Below are 24,875 nucleotides of genomic sequence, written 5' to 3'. Positions count from 1 at the left end.
CCTAGACCCACTTCCCACCTTCGGCAACCACTGTTCTTTTTATTGTCTTCCATAGTTTTGTCTTCTCCAGAATGTCATAGAGTAAGAGTCATATAGTATGGAGTCTTTTCAGATTGGCTTATTTCACTTAGCAATATGCATTTAGGGTTCTTCTGTGTCTTTTCATGGCTTACTAGCTCATTTCTTTTTAGTGCTGAATAACATTCCATTGTCTAGAAGTACCACAGTTTATTTTATCCATTCATTTACTAAAGGACATTTTGGTTGCTTCCAAGTTTTAGCAATTGTAAATAAAGCTCTTATAAACATCTGTGTGCAGGTTTTATGTGGACCTAAGTTTTCAACTCCTTTGGGTAAATCCCAAAGAGTGCAATTGCTGTATCATATGATAAGAGTATATTTAGTTTTGTTAAAAAAAAAAAAAAAAGCCAAGCTGTCCTCCAAAAGGTCGGTACCATTTTGCATTCCCACCAGCGGTGTGTGAGAGTTCCTTTTGTTCCACATCCTCACCAGCATTTGTTGTTGTCAGTATTCCAGATTTTGGCAATTTTAATTGGTGCATAATGGCATCTTATAATTGTTTTAATTTCCATGTCTCTGCTGACATATGATGAGGAGCATCTTCTCATGTGTTTATTTGCCATCTGTATATCTTTGGTGAGGTATCTGTTAAGGTCTTTGGCCCATTTTTTAATTGGGCTCTTTTTTTATTGTTGAGTTTTATGAGTTCTTTGTACATTTTGAATAAAAATCCTGTATCAGATGGGTCTTTTGAAAATATTTTCTTCCAGTTTATGGCTTGTCCTTTCATACCCTTGACATTGTCTTTCACAGAGCAGAAGTTTTTAATTTTAATGAAGTCCAGCTTATCAGTGATTTCTTTCATGGGTCATGTCTTTTGTGTTTCTATCTAAAGAGGCATCACCATTCCCAAGGTCATCTAAGTTTTCTCCTCTGTTGTCTTATAGGAGTTTTATAGTTTTGCAATTTACGTGTAGGTCCATGATCCATTTCGAGTTAATTGTTGTGAAGGGTATAAGAGGTTCCCTTTTTTTAAGGAGAAAAAATTTTGGAAACTGGTAGGAAGCCATCTCCTTTAGCTGAGTTTTGTAAGAGAAAATTTTAAATTGGGCACGTAATGAACTAAGGTGGCAACAAGCCCGAGTCCTGACATTAACCCATAGAATGAGGGAGAACAGCTCATTTCGTTAATCAGCTAAGACAAGAACAAAAGCTGATATTCCTGACCTGCCTGCTTCAAAAGAAGCCCAGATGCTCTGCAGAGCCATCCTGAGCAAGGAAAATACACGAGGCAAATGGTGCTCACGAGGAGGTCTCTGACCCAAAGAGGCCATTTGACTGTTTCTCAGAGAAATCAGAAATGTTGCTTATAGGGACAGCTAGACATGTAATTGCTAACATTTTGATTTTAAGTTCTTAATATTTGCTTACAAAACTCTGTACCCCATTGATACATTTTCTAGTTATAAAATATGTGCCAGAAAATAGCTTTCTTCCATTTACTCCCAGAGGGAAAGATGCACCTTGGGCTTCCTGACAGCTATGTGTTGTTTACTGAAGCTCCTAAGTTTCGGGGCCTTTCCCTCCCTCTTCTGCAAAAGTGAGGATGTTGACTGCTCCCTGAGGCTCTCCCCCAACGTAAAAGTGAACTCAATGTAAAACATTTAAAAAAGTAAAATTGTATCTCACAATTGTAATTTTTATTTAAGGTAGGTGTTCTTAACTTAGATTCCAGGGGCCTCAAAGAATCGGAATCTGCTGAAATTTATGGAAAAGTTCATATGTTTGTCCCCCAAGTCCCCAAAAGTTAGGAATTGTCTGTCCCTATCTTTGATGATCCAGAGAGGAGATTGGGCATAAACAAAGGAGCAGGGGCAATAATTGTGATATGGCCAAATGACCAGAGTCTTAAAACCTTCATTCGCAGGGGTAGTGTCTCCTCTCCTTCGGGAGGGCTATTTCTGGACTGCTCTGGGACATGGAGTGTACCTGATAAAATCCAGCCATATCTTTCAGATCTGTTCTCAAGGAAAAAACAAATCTAAAACCCAAATGGGATCATTACCAGCAGTCACTGAGCAGTGCTTTACTTTACGTAAGAAGATGTCAGCTTCCTGTGAACTTGCTACTAAGTCCAGAAGAAAGTGTCGAAGGAAACCAATCCATATGCAAGCATAGTACACATTTAAAATAATCAACAGTAGGGTTTTCTCAATAGCCACTACAAATAAACACATTGGTGAATTGGTGGTACAGATGTTCTTCTAAACCTGGCTTTTAGAAAAGGGAGGGTGTTTTAAGGTATGGGAAGGCGGAAATCAGAGTCAAGCACCAGAGAATTCTGCTTTCATTTCCCTCAGGTGATCAGTGTTCACTTGGATGTCAGATAATCCAGGGAAATAAAATCTTAAAGTCATTGTTCTATTCACAAAGGTATCTTCCATTTATTGTGATGTGTATAATGATCAGGTAAAAAACAAATGAATCTGCTTACTTCCCAACAAATGCCATCCAAGATACTTGTATGGGTATTTTCTGTCCTTTTTAAAAAGTTATTTCCTCATGAGACATGGATGTGTCATTTCTAAACAAGATCTCTTGAAAGAAAATATTTTTCCGAAACATTAGAATAAATCAAAAAATAATTCCATAAATAAAAGTCTTTTAATTTTCTTTTTAGATTTATTTATTTATTTATTTGAGAGAGAGAGAGAGAGAGAGAGCACAAGCAGGGAGAGTAGCAGAGGGAGAGGGAAAAGCGGACTCTCCGCTGAGCAGGGAGCCCGGTGTGGGGCTCGATCCCAGGATCCTGAGATCATGGCCTGAGCTGAAGGCAGATGCTTAATTGACTGAGCCACCCAGGCACTCCCCATAAATAAAAGTCTTTATCAGCATCATGTAAGAGTACAGATTTTATATTACTTTCCTTTCCACTAACATTTACCAGTATCACCTTGTTGTGAAACTTGCTTCTTAGAGTGACATAGTTATTATGGTCCTTTAGCCTTTTCATTATCCAGTAGAAAAAGCTTTGTGAGAAGAGCTCACAGTATCTTCCTTGCTTGCTTACGTTTTCCATTTGTAAGCGTCTCTTCAAAGTGTCAAGGTAATCTAAAAAAGCTTCTGGCTACATATTTATGGAAGCAGCCTGATGGTGACCAGACTACACGCTGATGTGTATGTGTGTGTTTGTCTTTTCTAGTTTCAGATGGAGCTCACACAAGTCCAGAGATGGTCCTCACCATTCATTTGCTTCCCACTGATCAGCACCTGCCGGCGTTCCGGGTCACAGCTCCCCTGCTTGAGGTCAGCCCAGGGGGCAGCGCTGCTATAGGTAGGAACTGAGCCTAAAAGAAACGTGCCTTTGGAAATGGAACCGTATTTCAGTAGCAGTCCCTGTTTAAACCTCTTGATGATTGCCCAGAAAGAGTGACCTCTTGTTCCAGAAGGTATATGTGTTCTCACCTATACCCTTCCCTCTGCCCATTTCCATGCAAATAGAAGCAGCACAGAGAGGAGGAAATAGAGCTTTCCGAGGCCAGTGTTCAGTGATGGAATACAACACAGAATGTATTTTCCAGCCTCCAGGAGTTTGATTTGTTGCCGTCGCTAAAATAGAAAATTAACAGAGAGCAGAGACGAGAAGGGAGGGGAGCAGTTTCAGTAACTGCCCGTGTTTTCTGTTTAGAAGGTAAAGAGTAACAGGAGAAATGACAGATCACAGTAACCTTCAGAAGCTGTGAGGCGTTGGCCTGGTTATTCTGTACGTGATTTTATTTACCTCTTAGTGTACTTACTCTTTAGGAGTTTCTTTATTCTTTCACCAAGTATGTTTTAAAAGCAAACAGTGGATGCTGTGATTTTTGTTAGTTGTGCTCTACAGATCCTTATCCAGTTTCTGCCCCTGAGTATTGGCCTGAAATTAATTATCATCCAATTTCTAAACAAGCCACATATACAAAGACAACTGTCGCTCCACCCTATTCGTTCTCACTTCTGTGATGGCCCTAGCAGCCATTGTTAAAACAGCTTGGCTCTTGTAGATTCAGAAAAAGAAGGGAATAAATAATGAAAAGCAAAAACAGTTTCTGGGAGCATTTTCTGGAAGACTGGACTGACCTATATGTCGGCTTCCGTGCCCTCATTTGTATGGAAAGGTGTTCTTAATTCAGAACTACCTACTTATAAGTTAACTTTTGGAAGTTAAGTTAACTACTTGTAGTTTGGGAATTGACTGTATCATCCGTTTTCACTCTTCTGTGGTTGACTGAAATTCAACAGTGCCTTCTTATAACCATCAGATTGCCCACAGCGTGGCTTCCAGCCTGCTCTGTAGCTTTAATGTAGGCAGGGCATACAGTTTTTAATGTACACATCCTGTCACCATGATTTGTTTCCTGACTACAGGACTTCAGCTGGCAGCAAGAGATACCGAGATAGTACCTGAAGACCTCCTCTTTGAGCTCCGGAAACCTCCAGAGCATGGTGTGCTCCTTAAGTACACAGCCGAGTTCCAAGGGCCCATGGCCACAGGTAGCTGCTTCCTCTGCTAGTGGCCTGCTCGGAGGGTTTCTTGCTCTAGTTTTATGTCTCAGACAAGAAGTAAAGCAACTCCGTGGGACAAACTATGAGGAGATACTTAGAAAGGAAGAACTTTTAGCTCTTAGTCCACTGGCTGAAATAGTTGGGACTTCTTTCTCTGCGCCACCACCCACAACCCAAAACAATGAGGCTGTTTCCTCAAGTTGTAGGTGAAACTGGTCGAAATCCGTTGATTTATCTGGAGTAAATGCATTTAGAACAACCTCATACGAAGTGTCAGGTGCCGCTTTCTTGTGGTTATGGAGATGAATTTGTCTTCCTTAGTTTGCTATGTTAATCTTCACAGTATTTTTAGCACTGAAAATCTGATAGCATAAACTGCATGTATCTTCATGCATAAAAAATGAAAACATTTTTTAAGTTGTCTCTTTGTGATGTAACACTGTGACAGGTCATGTGACCAGCTTTCCAAAATAATATTTCTTGTACTTTCTCCAATTATAGAAAAATAATACATGTTGATTGTTTAGAAAGTATAGAAAAGCGCAAGAAATACAGCTAAATCTAATTAATAGTTAGCCCGTATATGTCAAAGTGAATATTATCTCTTTCAAAGTAGTCACTTTGGGATGCTATATGCTTATTTCAATAATCTGTACTTTCTCAAAACCTTTATATAATTCCTAATGGCATGTAATAGTGCATTCTTTTGGATATCCCTGCAGAGAGAGGGGGGCAAGTCTTTGACCTTGAAGTTAGATAGAATTTGAATAACAACCAATAGGCATTTGGGAGTCACAAAGGCAGATTTTTAAAAATTTACCAAACACAAGAAATATCATCAGAATAAATTTCTAGCATCCTAAGGGAACTATTTAAGGAGCATTACCAGTCAGAACCCAGTTTCCTTAACATTATATTTAACCTATATTTGTATAACTAATATATACTACCTAAAGATGTTTAGAAAACATTAGTTTTATTACTTTTTTTTAAAGCACAATACCACTAGCACCAGTAAATCACAATAACACAGTGTCAAAAGAGAAGGCTTAGAAGACAAAGACAGAAAATGAATAAATTCTTTAGTCTCATTCATAACACCAATTATTAGAGCCAATAATCTGTCAGGAAATAGAGTTGAGTAGAACACCCAAGAAGACCAGTTCTTCAGTTGTACTCTCTGGAATTCTTGGGGCCCATGACACTAAGAGGCATTTCTTATAAAAAGGGTTCCATGACCATGGAACACTACATCAAAAACTAATGATGTAATGTATGGTGATTAACATAACATAATAAAATTTAAGAAAAAGGGGGGGTTCCATGACCAGTTTTGGAATGCTTTAATATTTCTACATTGAAGATTCTAAAATTTAATAAATCCTGCAGTTCAAAAAATTTTTAGTTTTAAATTTTGTTTAAACCTATTTTTCCCAAAGTTATATGACCTTGAGACTTTTTTCACACATCTATGAAATCTATCACAAATTAGTACTCTAGACCTGCAAAGTTTGGATTTGTAACTTCAAGTATGTTTTTAAATTTTTAGATATTTTTTAATTTCGAAAAACCTTATATTTTCACCTAAAACAAAGACCTCTACAGATTCATCAGGCATGATTTATTTTCTTAACTTTTTCCAAAAAATTTCAGTGTCAAGATTAGATCCAAGACTAGGTTATCCTAAAGAATAGAGGCTTGGCCTTTATTCTCTAGAAGTAAGAATGATGACTGGACCTTACAGAAGCAGATTTGAGCTCACTATGATTAAGAACATAAACAAAATTAGAGCTATCTCCAGTGGAATTAGCTGCCTTGTAAAACAGTGAGCCTCCCACCTTGAGACATGTTGAAGGACAGGCTAAATAACCCCTTTTCAAGAATGGCGTAAAGGGAATCTTAGGTTGGGTGGGTGGTTGGACTAATTAACTTACAACTCCCAGAGTTTATGATCCTATATGTACTTTGAAACCCGAGAACAAAGGTGTTATATACATGAAAAGCGTTATTCCCAGAAGTGATTGGTTTTGCAATTTGTTTTATTCTCGAAAGGTGACACTTTCACATATGAAGATATTGAGAAAAATGTTCTGCAGTATCTACACGATGGCTCCCCTGCCCGGGAAGACAGCATGGAGATCTCAGTCACAGATGGCACGTCCGCCACGACTGTGGAAGTGAAAGTGGCGGTGTCCCTGTCGAAGGCCCGGGGGCCTCAGCTGGCTGCTGGTGCCTCGCAGAGCATTACCGTTGCTAGGAAAAGCACAGCCGTGATCACCAGGTCACACCTCGCTTATGTTGTAAGTTCTTCTTGTTCACTGTGTCTTCTTGTTCACTGTACCCTCTCCCTGGGCTTGACTAGAAAGCAATGCCATGGCTGAATATTCAGGGCAGCAGGTATGTGGCCATATAAGGAAGTTTCTTCTCAACTCCCCAGTAGCTCTACTCCATTGTTTATTCTGGTGGCCCCTAGTGTCTCATGAGCAGACAAGTGAATGAACAGAACGTGAACAGAAACACAATGAGACTGTGTAGGGATGGGTGATGGTCAACAGGGAACAGTGCCCATGCTGGAAAAACCTGAGTCCCCATTTTTTAAGCTCCATCCATAATATTTCAAATGGAAAGTTTCAGGAAAGAGCATTTTAGGAGAAGGTACCTGATTCATGGCTAATACATAATAATATTTCATGGCCCACTGAGAGGAAGCCCACTTTCACCTGCTTTGGTCTTAGGGCCTGCTCTAGACAGAATGCTGGCACATTCCTTTGGCAATGCCTCTCTGCCAGGTTTCCTAGGCAAGATTACTGACTCACCCTCCATCCCATGCCCCAACAGAAGCCATGTATTTAGGACCCTAACTTGCGAAGTGACCCTGATTAATTACACTCCTCTCCTTTCTTTGATTCTACCTCTGAAGCTGAGGATAATGAGGATAATTAATTTTATTTTTCAGTTATGTGTGTTGTAAACATACACGAATTCTCTATGTAAACTTAATAGTTTTGACGAATACCTTGAAAATATGGATGGTTCTCTGAATGGTAATCATTCTTAGTATTGAATTTTTCCTTAACAATGTTAAAATTCCAACCAATGACCTGGCCTCTTTCTTTCTTTCTATCTATCTATCTTTTTTTTTCCTTTTCTTTTCTTTCAATACTATATAGTTTTAAGTAATCCTTTTCTGGACTAAAGAGTCTGGCTATAAAATCTAGTCCTGGATAGTAACATGTAAGATAAAGCATTGGCCTGGGAACAATTGCTTCAATTGCTTTAGCACAGATTTTCCCCTCAAATTGTCTTTTCTTAAATTATGGGAAACTGCATTCCACCCTGATTCTTCTCATGGGTCTAGTATAGTTTCAGAACAGCTTTGATTTTGTTTTTTTTGTCCTAATTGATAGGTGATTTTTACCATAGGTTATGGTCTTTTGAATCTTATGAAACTCATGAATTCATAAAAATGTATGAATACAGATTTAATCAATAGATCACCAAGGCTTGAAAAATGTTTGACAGGCCAAAATAGCTCTCCAGGAGCAGTTCCTGCCCATTAACTGCATATTATAAGCTGCATATCAAAATGTGAGCCCATTGGCAACTGAACATGTATTTTCAGAAATTGATTGAATGTGAATTTACCCACTAGAGCAGAAAGACTCCAAAAGGACTATTCTAGCCTGCTGAAGGCATAGCATATTTTAAAGCCTTCGCTAAGCTATATACTAACTTTCTCTGAGGGTTGTAGAAGAATGTTGAACTTAGTGTCATGGGGAAAATTTTTCCAGATATGCATAGTTAATGAGTTTGCAGTGAACGCCCAGACAGTTTCGAAAAGCCATCTGAAATGCTGGTCATAAATGGAACAGAATGTAAAAGGATAGGAGCAGGTGAGGCTGTTTTTAATTAGAGTGTCGTTAACTGCAAGAGGGTGACATGGTGTCAAGAGAGACAAAAGGCAAAAATGGGATTCTGTGTGATTTGTTTCTTAATGGTGGTTTCCTATACAGTTTGCTATGCACTGCAGGTAAACAAGTAGTGGAGGGATGTTTTGTAGTTAGATGGGTGAGTTTTAAAGCAGGCTAAACACTTACTGGCGTAGTAACCCTTGACAGGGTACTTAACTATCTAGGACTCAGTTTTCTCATCTGCAGTTGGGGCGGGGAAGATAGAAGATTAATCTTAAAAAGCTAGCAGCATTTCTATGCACCAGCCAAAAATACAATAGTTCAAAATATGATAACATCTCTAATAACATCACATAACACATATCTAGGAATAAATGTAACAAAAGATGTGTAATTTCTAGGGAAAATTGATACAATGCCCAACTAAAGAAAATCCAAAAGAATCTCTTGACAAAGTATTAGAAATAAAGAGAGAATTTACCAAGGGCTCAGATAGAAGATCAACAAAGCAATAGGATTGCTAGACATAAGCAAAAAATAACCAGGAAATGTAACTAAAAAGATGACACCCCTTATAATAGCATTATAAAAATCTTGTCTGTTGGACTAAATCTAACAAAAACTAGACAGTACTTCTATGGGGAAAGTTATAACACTTAATTGACAAACATTTTTTAAAAACACCTAATAAATGATGAGACGTACCATATGCATGAATAGGTAGATTTAGTAGCAAAAAGATATCAATTCTCCTGCAGACTGTCTTTCCATTCAGTTGAGTTCCAGTCAAAAGCCCAGTGCACTTTTTATGGATCTTGATAAGCTGATTCTACAGTAAAGAATGAAGGGCCAAAATTCTGAAAAAGAATAATTGGAGGGCAGGGGCTTGCCCTATCAAATATCAGGATTTATTATAAACCTGCACTATTTAAAGCAATGTAGCACAGGAATATACTAGAGTCCAGAAACAGATCTACACATGGGACTGTAGTATAAAACAGATACAGTAAGCCAGATCAGTGGAAACAGTAGGAACTATTTAAAATATAGACCTGCACAAAATGATTATTCATATGGATAAAAAAAGAACTTGTGCACACTGTACACAGATTAGCTTTGGGCAAATCAAGTACTGAAATTTTACAGTTCTTTGTAGGATGTAGGTGAATATTTTTAGATATTGGGAAAAGGAAGATTTTTTAAACTAAAAACAAAAAGTCCTAACTATAAAGAAAAGATTAATAAACTTGACTATATTAAAATTAAATTTATATTCCCCAAAACACACCAGAGATACAGAAAACAGACAAGTTACAAATTGGAAACAGATATTTGCAATACATATAACAAAAAATGACCAAGAAAATATAAAAAAATTCTGCAGATCAAGAAGAAAAAGATAACCCAGTAGAAGAATGAACAAGAAACATTAATAGGAATTTCAGAAGAGAAACCCATAGGGCCAATAAATATAAAAAGAGATAATCACTTTTTTAGGCATCAAGGAAAGCAAAAAAAGACTACATACCATATCATACCAATTCAATTGGCAGAAGTTTAAAAGTCTGAAAATACCAGATGTTGGAGAGGAAATGGATCTGCAGAAGGTTCTTTGCTGATGGAAGAGTCAACTGGAACAAACCACTTTGGGAAAGAATTTGGCATTCTCTTGTGAGGATGAGTGGTCCTATACCCTAACCATTCCACTCCTAGACTCCTCTCTAAGAGGAATTTTCATATGCACATCACAAATGCCCATCAACAGGCTAGTATAACCGGTGATATCCTTTCTCTAGAGATGAACTGTTGCTGCATACAACGATATTGTTGGATCTTAGCAGTCCACTATTGAGTAAAAAGGAAAGTAAGTCCCACGAGAGAAAGTCTAATTCTCTTTTCATAAGTTTTTTTAAAAAACAACTAAAATACTTTGTAGTAATATATCAAATAATATCAAGAAATTCAAGGAAATGAGAAATAAGACCCAGGGTGATGGGAGGCCCAAGGACAGGGTAAAGGAGGAACACATACATAACTGTTAATTATCACTGTTCTAGTCCTTGTGTTGAATGGTGGGTCAATAGATGTATAAGTAATAAAAAGAAAATGAAAAATGAACTAATACAAAAGGGGTAAGAAGGTAGGAAAACTATATGAAAACAAAGTCTACATTCTTAGGAGATTTTTTGCATCCATAATATCTTAGATAATGCCAAAGTAGTAATTTTCCTTAATTATAAAAATGAATTATTTTCTGAAATTATGATAGCATTTTCAGAAGAAAAAAAACTAGCTTATTTCACACTTTTTCAAACCCAGCAGTCATTTGAGATTTGAAACATTAAAATAAATATGTCTGACATGAAAGAAGCATTTCTTTGCCAAATTTGCCAGTGTGGAATTTTGAAGCTATTCATTCTAATCAAGAGCCAGGAGCTCTGTCCTTATAGTTTATCACCATCCTAGAAGATAATAGCTTAGAACTCTTAGCTGTCTTTTAAAAATTCTCTCTCAGAGGGTACTCACAGTAATATTAGAAAGTAGTCTGTTGGAAGTCTGCATATTGTATTTGATAACCCATGTGGAAAAATAGAGAAACTTTTAAAGTATAAATTTAGGAGAAATTTTCTGAAGTTTTGCAACTTTGATGAATCTGAGTTTCCTTCCTTACTAGTGTCAGGTGATGTAAGGAGATATGGAAAATTCTGTGACCCTGCACTGAGGCTCCGACCTGTCTATTTAAAAAGGCCCCTAGGGGTAGAAGCAAGAACTGACTAAAATCCTCTGCCCCAGATCACCAGGTATCCTGAGCACATTCCTGATCCGTACTTCAACCAGCTATACAACATAGCCATGGAAATTTGCATTTCAAAGTACACTTGGCCATGCAATATTTATTTTCATTGTTGCTGTGGTAAAGTACAAAGTGCCCCCATGTTCACAGCCAACTGCTCTAAAAGATGAATGACTCAGGGAAACTCTCCCAAGAAGATGTTGCCAGCCTCCTAGATATTTCCACAATATTCTTAAAGAAAGGGAAGGAGAAATTTTTCATTAAGACACACAACTATTGTCCGCATAGAAACACGGAAAGCTAATTTTATTTCTTAATAAGCAATGCAGAAGGAAAGTAAAATTGTCTTTGTTAAGATTGGTCATCCCGCAGGTAGAGCATCTGTAGGTTCCATCCTGATGGAATGAAATCCATAAGATTTCCAAAATTCTCCTGTTAAACTAAATTTTTTACCATGTCAGATATTACTTAAAGTGAGTCACTGGCTAAGCTAAATAACTTCCCTTCTTTCTGTTTCACAGAATTTTCTTTATCATTGTATTATATGTTATAATGGAATTTTACCTGTTTCTGAAAAGCAAACCATCCTTTGAAACCCTGAAAGAAGCCTACAACCGTGTTTATAGGAAGATGACTTATATCTCTGACCATGTTTTGTTCTTCACTAGATGCATGTAATAAAAATGCAACCGTGTGTGGCTCTTATAGTAACAATAGAGCATCTCTTTGTTTTATGCCCCATACCTAAAGTGCATTTCCTCACTCTTATCTTGAGCTACTCTTGAGAGAAGACATTATCAAAGAGGTATTAGGTGGGTGATAATAATGGGATTGTCATGCACTTTGAGATGGTGTTGCTTTATCACAAAGGGAAAGAGACTTTTTCAGCTGGCAGAGAAGGAAACACCCATGATCTTTAACTACTGGAGGTATTTATTCCTACAAATGTGTGTTCATATCTTCCCTCATATTTGCCCGATTAGGATGATTCTTCCCCCGACTCAGAGATCTGGATTCAGTTAAGTTCTCTTCCCATGTATGGTGCTCTCTTAAGAGTGTCAGGACCTGAGGTGGAAGAACTCTCAGAGGTTTCCAATTTCACAATGGAAGACATCAACAACCAGAAAATTAGGTATATAACTATACTTTGTGTTACTTGACAGAGTTTTTAAAAATTGTATTAAAATATTTAAGCAACTAACCAGTAGCTCCCTCGAAAGAATAAAATCTGCCCCATTTTTAAACAGAGATGCAGCCATCTTACCCGGCTTGTCACGTAGCTCATTCATTTGATTCTTTTCCTCACCTCTATAGGTACTCAGCTGTGTATGAGACTGATGGTAATCTGGTTACTGATGGCTTCCATTTCTCTGTCTCTGACATGGACCGCAACCATCTAGACAATCAGATGTTTACCGTCATGATCACTCCTGTTGAGAATCCACCTCCAGTCATTGCTTTTGCTGACCTTATCACGGTAAACAATTCTCAGATCAATGAACAGCGAGTGCTAGTGCTGTGGAGAGCTGGAATCTGTTCTGATGTAAATACAGGATTTCTACCTGAATCGGCTGCCAAGTTCTTCCTCCAAAGTATCTAGGCAGTAGTGCCAAGATATGCATGGTTTTCAATCATGAGTTTTTCAAAAAGTATGAAAAAAATATATGCAGAAGATCAAATAATTATATTTACATTATTTAATCAAAAAATATATGTGCTAAACATAAATGCTAGACGTGGATAGTATTTTGTATACCATGCTTAGGTGTGTATAGTAGTGGGAGTAAAATTTATAAATGGAATATATCTTTTAGGAGTTAAAAATCTAATGTTTCCAAGAACTAAAATAAGGGGATATGGACAATATCCCCAAGTCACTTTTTTTTTTTTGGTATGGTTTGTTTTATTTTTTTAACTTTTTATTTTAATTCCAGTTAACATACAGTGTTATATTTATTTCAGGTATACAATATAGTAATTTAACACTTCCATACATCACCCTGTGCTCATCCCAAGTGTAGTCCTTAATCCCCATCACCAATTTCACCCATCCCCCACCCAGCTCCCCTCTGGTAACTATCAGTTTGTTCTTTATTTATTTAGTTTTTTAATTTTATTATGTAAATCACCATACATTACATCATTAGTTTTTGATGTAGTGTTCCATGATTCATTGTTTGCGTATAACACCCTGTGCTCCATGCAGTACGTGCCCTCTTTAATACCCATCACCAGGCTAATCCATCCCCCCACCCCCCCCCTCTAGAATCCTCAGTTTGTTTCTCAGAGTCCATCGTCTCTCATGGTTCGTCTCCCCCTCCGATTTCCCCCCCTTCATTTTTCCCTTCCTACTATTTTCTTCTTTTTTTTTTTTTTTAACATATAATGTATTATTTGTTTCAGAGGTACAGGTCTGTGATTCAGTAGTCTTACACAATTCACAGCGCTCACCATAGCACATACCTTCCCCAATGTCTGTCACTCAGCCACCCCATCCCTCCCACCCCCACCCAAGTCACTTCTTAAGCCAATACTTATCACCATAAATGTTATTTACAGTTCCTTGGGGTGGAGAGGGTGGGGGCATATGATTATGTCCCGATCATGAGGTTACCCAGACCTGAGTTCAAGTTCTGGTTCTGTTACTTACTAGCTGAGTGACCCTGGACCAATGATATAATCTTTCTTAGCCTCAATTTCCTCGTCTTTAAAATATAACTATTCCTGTTACCTAAAGGATTGCTCTGATAATTAACAAAATACCATTTAAAAGCCCCCAGTACATACCAACACATGGTAGGGATTCCATAAAAGTTAATTCAATCTCCTTGTCCTGCTCTGTGTATATACCACAATGCCAAAAACTCAGGAGTTTTTCTGGTTTTGTCAAGGAACTAAAAAATACATAAAACTGAGTGGTTTCCAAATGGTTTTGATATTCCATACCTTGGGGAACCCATTTGGACCTTCTCCATCCCCAGAGTCAGGGTGACCTTCCACTTTGTACCTTGCAGATCTTCCTACATTTGGCCAAGCATTGTTCAGAGTGAAATGGCTCTGTCGTGTCCAGCAGGCTAGGAAAAAAACACCAGGATCAGGTTGCAGAGTTAGCATAAAAAGCAGGAAAAAGTTAGCTCCGACAAGTGCTTTTACTTAGACGGATTTATTTTCCTCCTTAACCTTAAGATAAGCACTAACTTTCAGGTGTGGGGAGGGAACTCTTTCTTCCTGCACACCTATCAACATATACCATAAGGGGGTGAGTGGGACTTTCATTCTGGGTGGGAGCACCTATAGGACAGTCACCCTCGCAGTATCCCAGGGAGGACTGGATGGATCATCCTCGGGCTGCAGGCTTTGGAACGTTGATAGGGAAGAAAGGCGGCCCTCCTGCCACGCAGCTGTGCTGAGGTGGGTGATTAGAATGGGCCAGAGCTGCTTTATAACCAGATCCATCACTGAAGGAAGCACACCTTTGAAGGGAGACACAGAAGTCGTGGTGTCTGAATGTAGCTTTGAGAGGCACTGAAAGATCGCCTGGCTCCCGCAGCATGCACATTCTTCATCTCGTCTGTAGAGGATCTGCCTCCTCAAAGAAGTGGAATTGGTGCTGGAAGGTGACCCCGGGCAGCACTTTTCAATTCCATTCTTTTTACTGTAGTTCTGTGCAACCGCCCAAGGACTGTACAATCTTTTCTTTCGTAGGTTGACGAGGGAGGGAGAGCTCCGCTCTCCTTTCACCATTTCTTTGCTGCTGATGATCAGGACAACCTCCAGAGAGACGCCATCATTAAGCTAAGTGCTCTGCCCAAATATGGCTGCATCGAGAACACGGGAACAGGTACCAGCAGTCGCTGGGCTGTAGAACTGTTCCGGACCTGGCAAGAAGGGAGGGAGAGGGGGAGGAAACTGCCTCCAATTAAACCTGGACATGTGGGGGCTAAAGAGGAATGGATCCATTTCAAAGAAACGGGAGGAAGGAAGGTTTCAGTCACTCCAAAATCCACTGAGCGTTTTCTGTGTGCCAGGCACTTTTTTAAGCACTAGGGATGTATCAGTAAACAAAACAAATAGAAACCCCTACTTTCACGTTGCCTTAGATCCCAGTGCGGGGAGACAGATAGGAAGCCTAATAGAGGAGAAGACTGTGTAAGATGTTTGGAGGCACATCAGTGCTATGAGAAGAAATAGAGCAGGGGAGGGGATCGGGAGTGCCAGCAACAGGGAAAGGAAGGGCTTCTGGATGGCACTCAGAACTGAATGTCAAGGAAATAAAAAATGCCTATCCTTCCGTTGTGAGGCAGCTGCAGTTTAGCTGAACCACAGCTGATGGCTCAGCTCCTTCTAAGGATATGACATGAATTGAAGTGCATGCTGGTCTGCCTGTGACCCTCTCCTCAACATCCCTCCCCCTCCACCATCTGCCCTGGACCCCCCACTGCCCCTGCTGGTTATCACGGAAGGAGAGGCGAGAAGGCGTGTCGTGTCCACAGGCCCCCTGAGACCGTGGTGACCGGCAGTTGAGACAGCTCCTGGCAGGTTAGCATGATACTGCCTCTGCAGCGAGACCCCTGAGTGCCAGTGCTTGGCTGTAATTGGCATGCGGCTAGCAGCTCCCACGAAGAGGCCCTTGACTAAAGGTGTCTGTGACCAGCCTGGTGCCTGCGATTTGGACCTAGTTGCCAGAAATCCATGTAGCCGTGGCCATGTTTTCCTCCAGAAAACCACGGGTCCTTTCCCCCATCTTGCCTTTCATGGCGTGCACTCAGATTTGTTTATTGCGAATTAGATTTATCTCAACAAATGTTTGTGCCAGAGACAAAGGATGTAAAGGTGAGTGAGACACAGCCCCTGCCTTGCATGGGAGACAGAGAGGACAGATGATAAATGGCAATCAATTTAAAATGCTGGGACAGGGAAAGGGGCAAACCCTGAGAAAGTCCATGGGGCAAAACAATGAATTCTGCCTGAGAAGGCAGGAAAGGCCGAGGAAGGTGACATTTGTGTTGGAACTTGAAGGGTTAGTGGGAGTCTCACTGTGGCCAGAGGGAAGAGCATGGGCAAAGGTGGGGAGTCATGAAAGGGTAGTTGCCCCCCCCCTCTACTTCTCTTCTCTCCAGATGGTTTCTTATTAAGCCTTCCTAACATGGTTTGACGTTAACCTGGAATGCCTGCAGAGGAGTATTTCACTAGTCTAGAAGTCAAATTTCTGGCAAGCTCCTGCTCTCTAAACAGTGATTCTCAAACTTTAGTGTGCATAAGACTCAACTGGAGGGCTCATGAAAACACAGTTTCCTGAGCAGCAACCCCAGAGTTACCCTATGCAGAGGCTGGGGAGGCCTGGGCATTTGCATCCCCCCCCCCACCCCCAGCTCATAGGTGATGCCACCGTTGCTGGCCCAGGAACCACATTTGGAGAATCACTGCTCTATGTCAGTATGAACCTGAAAGTAAGGAAAAGATGTTCAGGGGGCTGGCGGCAGGGGGTTGCAAATAATTATCCCAAGACAATTTAAGGACTCCAGCCCTTGCTCCATGGGTGTTGAGCACCGAGCCTGTTTTGTGCATAGGAAACTAGCTATCTAGATTCAGAATCCAGCAGATCAGCATAATACCTTTTTAAAAATATTACAAGAAGCAGCTTTAACTTCTTACCAGCAAGCCGGGAAGAAACAGAATAATGATATTGTGAGGTATAAAATCTAACAGCATGGACTCTACATTCATTTAGTACTAGCACGAATGGAACAGACCCACCTTGATTACCTCGAGGGCATGCATCACTGTGTTCCAGCACAACGCAGTAATAGATGTTCATAATCATAGCCTGCATGCATCAAGAACTATTTAATTTGCCCATAGTATATTCTGCTTAAAAAGGCAAGGAAGTACATTAATGAGAATGACTTACGTGAAAAAATAGAAGGTGCAATTTTAAAACTAGGAGGGATTGGTGCTTAAAGCTTCATTGACAGATTCACTTGTTGAATGGCTTATTTCCCAATGACAGAAAATAAGTCATTTCTCTGTGTGAGTATATTTTTAGGCATCGTTTAGTTTATTTGGCTCTTTCTGACCCAAATAAAGAAGCCACATTTCTCATATTTTTAGCGATCAATGTAAAGGGAAATTACAGCACTTCCATCTGGAAACACTGAACTGTGTGTGCTAGGGATTATCAGGTCACAGGTCATTCAGACTCCTCCATGCTTCTGGTGTCAAGAGGAACCAAATTCGATGAGTGAAATCTAAGACAATTCATGTCATTGAAGAAAAAAACAACTGTCCTGAGTTCTTATTTCAAACAAATTTTAAGTAACACTTTTTCAGTCCTAGTCTCAAAGGTTAACCAAAAAAATGACACTGTCTACAATTCAGGAAGTCAATGGCCTTTTGATTTATGACCTGATCTTTGCAAAGGGCCATGGAAGAGACAAAGAGAAAGCCTTTGTTGCTTTCAGACCTTCTGTATACACTTTTCTTTGTCGGTATGTATCCAGGGGATGTTTGGAGACACAGGGGTTTCTTCTTCTCTCTTTAGAGGAAAATGTGGTAACACCTTAAAATCAATCAATTAGAGAGACTCAGACCAAGGAAGAGACAAGCCATCCATCATTTAAACAGTGTTTACTCTTCCCCTTGGCCTTTTCCAGTGTTTGGTTGGAGTTGGGTTGAAAAGAAGAGTTAACCAGAACCAGCTCTATCTCTGGAGCTCTGCATGGAACTTGAGCATCTCAGTGCTTGAATGGTACCTGAGCTGTGGATGGTCCTAGAGCATCGCAGTAGCCCTGGGGTACCATCCCAGGGGCTGAGCTCTGACCCATGGGGAGGTTTCCTTAAGGAATTGAGGTCAAATGAAAACACGCTTATTGAGACATCTCTTAGATAAAGTATGCAGTTAATCTTTTCTTATATAGAGAAGGAGGCTTCCTCTTGCACAGTGTGCTAGGCAGGGTGGTTTTGAAATTGACCAAAGCTTAAGGTAGAACCTTTGCATTTCTATTGTTACTTGTCCGAGGACTGACTTTATCACAGATTTCTAACAAAACAACCACTGATTTTTTTTTATTCTTGCTACATAAAATAATATTCTGAGTGCTTTCATGCGTATTCTCTCATGTGATTCCCTGTGGAAACAGCTGGACAGGTGTAACCATGTGTAGATGAGAAATAGTAGGGAGATTGGGATTTGACCCCGAGTCTTGCATTTCTAGTCCTGTGCTCTTTCCATTCTCCGTTTTATCCTCTAACGTATTTTCATCTTTTGTTGATAATGCTGTCATGTTTTCTAGTTCAGCCTAGTAAGCAGGAATTGATGGATCAAGATAAAAGTTCTCTCTTGATGTTGGCACAGGTGATCGTTTTGGCCCTGGAACTGCCAGTGACCTAGAGGCATCATTCCCTATTCAAGATGTCCTGGAAAACTACATTTACTACTTTCAGAGTGTTCATGAAAGCATTGAACCAACCCATGACATTTTTAGTTTTTATGTAAGTGATGGAAACAGTCGTTCAGAAATCCACAGCGTCAATATCACCATTGAGGTAAAGACTGAAGTTGGAAAAGCCGGCCTTTGACAACAATATCCCACCATTAGCTAGCTTTTTATGAGCTCAAAAGCAAAGAAGATTGCATTTGACTTTCAGTTTTCAAGGTCAATTTAAAAATATAACCCTGACCCTTAGGAAACTTGTAGAATTAAGGCTGGCACTGGGGATGGTCTGACATGCAAATCTGAATTTTCACGTCAGGGTAGAATGTGTTCATTCTGTGTGAAAATAGTTTGTGAAGGTCAGACAGAGAAACCCTGTCAGTCTCATATTTAGCTGAAAACTAACATGGCTATTTTTCCCTGAAATTATTGTATGTGGTTCTAGATGCATACTTGCCTTTTCTTATATTTTTAATGCAACTATTTGTTAAATTGTAACGTCAAAGAAACGTGTTCCTTGATGCTGTATTTATTCCCATTTGAGCAACTAGATAGCTTGCTCTACCAACCCAAGGAGAGAGAGATAAGATAAAGCTCAGAATGGAATACCCTCTGCCCTGGGATAAGACCATCAGCATCCTTCGGAGGTGGTAGAGGGGCCCTGGCACAGGGTCAGGGAGACAGCTTTAGAAACCCACGCCTTTGAATATGGTGTCCTCCTAGAGTACTATGATACTCTTGGGGTTTTCTAAGACAGTTTTGATTTCAAACAATGTGCTCTTTTATCCTCAAAATATACTTGTATTTCTCTAACCCCATGTCCAGATTTTTGGTCTGAAAAACATGATCATTGTACCCATGGAAAATATCTTGAAGATTTCTGTAAAACGTCAGTTTCTTTCCAAGGAGACATTTTTCTTGTGTAACTTGCTCTTCTTTCAAACGAACCATTTTGATTGGGAATTAAAGATGGTGACACATTTAGTACTATTTCGATAGTGAAAGTTGGTGCGACAATGTTACTTTTGCTGACTAAGGTGCATTTTCTTTCTTCTTAACCAATATCTGTGTGAGACCTGATATTTTATGCTTTAATCAGAGGAAGAACGATGAACCTCCCAGGATGACCTTGCGGCCCCTTGGTGTGCAGCTAAGCTCGGGAGTGGTGATAAGCAATTCTTCTCTGAGCCTGCAAGACCTGGACACTCCAGATAATGAGCTGGTTTTTGTATTGACAAAAAAGCCTGACCACGGTAGGACCCAACTGCTATGGCAGCAAGCTTCTTAATTGAGGTGCCCAATAGGTTTTTAGAAATAAACACATAGATTTCTGTTGATTAATCCTCTACTTTGCCTGTGCATAGCCCATTCTCTGCATCAAAGTATAATCAGATTCACAGCTAGCCAATATTCTTTGGGGTCATAGTGGACACCAGTTGCTCTAAAAAGCCTGAATCCTAGGTAATTGGTGTCTCTGAAATTCAATTTCAGCTGTTTTCTTGCTCTCCTATATAACCTCAGGCAAAACATTTGGTTTAGACTCCTGTTCTCAGAACAGGTTTCATTGCTTGATGATCCTGGGCCATCTCATGTAAGGAACAGTGTGGCAGCCTTGTTATTAATTGCAAAGGTATTCACTTCAGGTTAGAAGTGTGCTAGATGTCTTTATGAACTTGATCCTTTTGCAAAGAAAGCACTTTTCCTGATTAAACCAGAGGTAAAAACCACCATGGGACTCTTTTACTTACTTCTTTTCTAAGTGCCATCCCTCTGGTATTAGCCAAAGCTCTGGAACTTTCATCTCCCAGATGGTATCTTAGTGTATCATAACACCCTTGGTCTTTTAAAGATGAAGTTGTGTTGATGGAAGGTTAATAGAAGAATCTGTTGGTCATTGCATTTTATCTTCCTTCACTTTCACTTTCTTTAATGAAACATTTTAACTGTCCCATCATGATACACACGACCCTTGAAAACAGAAAAATTTGCCTCAACCCAAAGATGACTAGTGTCTTTCTGAATTTAAAAGGAGTTTAAAACACAATCCCTTCTTCCATCCCAGATGCCCTAGAAGGAAGGCAGCAGAAGAGTGCTATTTTCACTTTGCAGAGGGGAAAATAAGGTTTAGATAATGCAGTGAGTTTGAATTCATGGAGGGAGATTTGATTTCTAAGCCACTGTATTATCACATTCATTGTGTCTCCTTAAGAGATTTTTGAACAGGAAAAGTTGGATTTTATCTTCTTTATTTGTAGGTGAGGCCCAGGGAGCCATAGAAAATTCTGAGTTGTTGGTCATTTATGTGTGTGTGTCACCAAGAGCCTCTGAGGTGCTGGACATTTTACCCAGGCTCATGCTAGTTGACAAAATCAGGCAATATTTTGGTGCCATATATATTCTATATTGTTTCTTGGTTTTTCTTTACTTTCTTCCTCAGGCCATCTGCTCTGGAGGCAAACTGCTTCTCAGCCTCTGGAGAATGGGAGGATTTTAACTCAAGGCTCCTCCTTCACCTACCAGGATGTCCTGGCCGGGCTGGTTGGGTACATGCCTGGTGGACCCGGGGTAGCAGTGGATGAGTTCCGGTTCTCCCTCACGGATGGCCTGTACATGGACACGGGGAGGATGGAGATATACATAGAGCTGCCTACAAGTGGCGCCCCCAACTTGGCTGTAAACCGAGGCCTCCAGCTCTCAGCAGGTAGCACGGGAATGGAAGAGAGTGTCTGTGGTCCTTCTGTCCTTATTTCTTCTTTGTCAGTGCACACGTTAGCTCTGTGGGACGGTATTGAAGTAGGCGTTTAGAACTCAGAGAGACTGGAGGTGGGGAGAGCCATTCTTTTAAGGAGACTAGGAGTTGTGAGTGACTAATGTAAATCTCTTAAATTCTTTGGACCAGATGCCTGTCTGTGAATTTGAGAAGAGATTGAGAAGAGTTTATTGTACTTCCAGGGTCCTCAAAACCTTAATTTAACCAGCTACTCATAGGGACAGGATTCTTAGAACATGGCCATTGCCCAGCCAACCCCGCAGGAAACAACAACAAAAGAAATCAAGAGAATTTTCCAGATGTTTATTTAAAAAAAAGTGGGCGGGGGGGACAATTCAGAAGCCATCATACACTAAAAGAGATTATAAAAATAATTGAGATTCACTAGATACGGTAATCCTAGGGTATAACATTCGCAAGTTTGCCTGTATGTAAGCAGCACCTGAAGGACCTGTGACATGTGTCAGTCTTGGAGTCGGTTTGCAGTAGGGAGTTACTTAATTAGGGAATGGGCCATTTCCCCCCAGAACATCTGCATCCCACTGGGGTCCTCTTTGTTTATCTACTCTTCGTTTCACATATATCTTGTGGTGAAAACTATTTGGCATACTGGTATTTGAAAATTTGGAGCTTCCCAAAGGTCCCCATTATTAGATCTGAGATTTAACTTTCCCCTATTTATAAGCAGAAAGTTAGCTTCTTAGTGTTTCATGGGTGATGATAGAAGACATGAGACTCCTGGGTCAGAGACCAAATACTTTGTTCCTCACAGCACGAGGGACAGCATTGCCATCAGCATGTTTGTATCGTTTCCCTTTGCACTCCAAGTCTGGTGGGGGTGATGCAGAAGGCCCAGACAGATGCCTTCACACGCAATGGGATGCATTACAGAAGAGGAACGCTGAGCCTGGGGGAACTCCCCCTGTTATAGTAACAATAAGCAAGCCTGATCTTTGTCCCAGAGGAAGATTATCACCTCCATCCCTCGGGGCTGCTTGCTGAGAATGGCCTGGGGAAAGAATAGTTAGACCTGGGTGCCTGGGTGGCTTAGTTGGTTAAGCGACTACCTTCGGCTCAGGTCATGATCCTGGAGTCCCGGGATCGAGTCCCGCATTGGGCTCCCTGCTGAGCGGGGAGTCTGCTTCTCCCTCTGGCCCTCCCCCCTCTCATGCTCTCTCTATCTCATTCTCTCTCTCAAATAAATGAATAAAATATTAAAAAAAAAAAAAAAGGCCTTGCGTTGTTGGCATTACCCAGCAGGAACACACAGGGCCCAGCCAAACACTAGGATGTATTACACATGAATGACTAGCATCTACTTTACCAGAATTTACTATTTTCAATATGAGCTGGACAGGAAAGCAAGGGGCAAGGCCCCGAGAAGAGGTGTTTGCCAGTTGCTAGTGTCTCACCTCCATCCCCAACAACCTGCAGAGCCTTACAAGGGCCTAGCACTCAGAGTCCCCAGTTTTATAATCCTGTAAACATTGATTTTAACTATTTGGTTTGAGATGGCAACAAGATATATTTATAAGTTTAGGTAAAGCTGTTGCTTATGATTTAGTGAACCTCAAGACAGTAAATAAGTTAGGTCCAAGAAGGCTTCACCAAAGATCTAGGAGTTATTACATTGATCTAGGGAGTGGGTAACTGATAGGTCACAGGAGTAGAGTGAGCATGGAGCAGGGAGAGTGAAAATGGATCAGCAGAGAAAAGGGCTCAGATCTAAACCCAAGGGAGGATTAACAAATTGGGAAGTTGGGATTGTTTCACTTAGGGAAATTAAAATGTATGCAGCTGGAAACCAGGAAGGGCAAGCACCTGGTATTCACTTAAACCCAGGCAATGTGTGATCATTTAGTCTCTAGTCTCCTGAAATCCCTTGACATCCTATTCAAAGGCAATGATGGGCAATGACCTCCTCCCTCCCACTCTTTTCCAGGGTCCGTAGCACGCATCACAGAACAGCATTTGAGAGTGACAGATACTGATTTGGATGACCGTCAGGTGATGTACATCATGAAGGAAGATCCGGGCGCGGGGCGCCTGCAGATGGCAAAGCACGACAACCCGGAGCAAATCTCTGTGAAAGGCCCCCTCCGGAGTTTCACTCAGGCTGACATTAGCCAAGGTCAGCTAGTTCTCCTGCGCCTGCCCAGACTTCGACAGAGTCCACCCACAGTAGTAAATGGGAGTTAAATGCCTGGTAGCTTATGGCAGTAAACTGCACTCTTTGTTCTGAATAAGAGCTGGGTTATAGTTTCATTTATTCTTTCTTGTCTCCTCAATTTTTTGTTTTTAAAAAAACTATCCTTCTTGGCTAAAATGTGTTCATGCTTTGACACGGAATTGATGAAATTTGGGGCTATTATAGAGGAAAAAAAATCATTTTGACTTGCTATGATGCTAAAAAGTGTGTGAGAGAGACAAGGAAAAAGAAGTGAATTGGGATGGATTATGGTGAAAATTATGCCTGCCTTAGGTGAACAATTTATATCTCTTTTCAGCTCCCCCAAGAGCACAAGTTAATGAACTAAGCAAAATGGAAGGGCATAAATCGGAGCTGCCTGGGGGAGATTACATAGCTCGTCCCTCCTCCAGGAAGTGCTGATGTAATGTAAAAGCATACATGTTAAATGCTACGTAGTTACTGTATAGTTCTTTCAGGGGTAAAAAAAAAAAAAAAAAAAGTCAGGGGGAGTTACATAGTGGGGGGAAAAAGTAATCCAAAGTCATGGGAGGATGTGCAATTCCATTTAGAGGTGGAAATAGGGCCCTGAGGAGTAGAAATAAGGGTGTTGTCCATGCACTAACACTCAAAATGGGTAGCAGCTGAATTCTCCCTGGACTGTCTCTACTTTACTGAAGGGGGTGGAATAGACAAAAGGGATAGTAATTCCTTAATTATCCCTTGCCTCAGTGTCTCTTTTGTAAAAATGAGACCGGGTGCCTCTCCCCAGATGTTTGGTTATATTTACATTGCAAGGTACCTGGAAGTGATGCTGTGGCTGAACGAGAATGGAAGAGTTTGCGCTTCTCCCTGTGGATCCTTTTGACTAATATGTAGTTTATCTGTTAATTTGTTGGTTGGTTATGTTCAGTGCTGTTTCAAAAATGACGTAAAGCTGCACTGAGAAATGGGAGTGACGAGCTCTGGGAGAATATAGGCCACAGCTCCGTGTCTCTGGCCCCATGACGTGGGTATATGGCCAACGATGCGGGTGTCATCGCTGCACATTTTCCATGTGGTTACTCATGAGACTTCCTTCGAGTTTTTCACAAACCATAAGCAGTGCTACTTGGGATGATTTTATTATGAGAGTGTTTTTGATTGTGAGGAAGTCAGTAGTGGGAGGGGAAAGGGAGGAATTGAAAACTTTAGATTAAAATGTCTAAAGCGA

At 40.4% G+C, this 24,875-nt stretch overlaps 1 protein-coding gene across 1 annotated transcript in view; it reads left to right on the top strand.

Annotated features, from left to right (window-relative positions):
• The window catches only part of FRAS1 (Fraser extracellular matrix complex subunit 1), a 400,353-nt gene that overhangs the window by 302,703 nt on the left and 72,775 nt on the right, over positions 1-24,875 (top strand). The window contains exons 36-45 of the mRNA XM_028100674.2: positions 3,224-3,355; positions 4,429-4,554; positions 6,619-6,866; positions 12,255-12,403; positions 12,586-12,748; positions 14,977-15,112; positions 18,626-18,816; positions 19,804-19,957; positions 21,142-21,405; positions 23,417-23,605. Coding sequence (XP_027956475.2) covers positions 3,224-3,355; positions 4,429-4,554; positions 6,619-6,866; positions 12,255-12,403; positions 12,586-12,748; positions 14,977-15,112; positions 18,626-18,816; positions 19,804-19,957; positions 21,142-21,405; positions 23,417-23,605 — 1,752 coding nt within the window. The remainder of the gene's footprint in view (positions 1-3,223; positions 3,356-4,428; positions 4,555-6,618; positions 6,867-12,254; positions 12,404-12,585; positions 12,749-14,976; positions 15,113-18,625; positions 18,817-19,803; positions 19,958-21,141; positions 21,406-23,416; positions 23,606-24,875) is intronic.

This window comes from Eumetopias jubatus, unplaced genomic scaffold, assembly GCF_037043125.1.
Source record: "Eumetopias jubatus isolate StellerSeaLion01/CBP00866 unplaced genomic scaffold, mEumJub1_p1.0 scaffold_2, whole genome shotgun sequence".
Lineage (NCBI taxonomy): Eukaryota > Metazoa > Chordata > Mammalia > Carnivora > Otariidae > Eumetopias > Eumetopias jubatus.
This window is presented reverse-complemented; position numbering and strand designations above follow the sequence as displayed.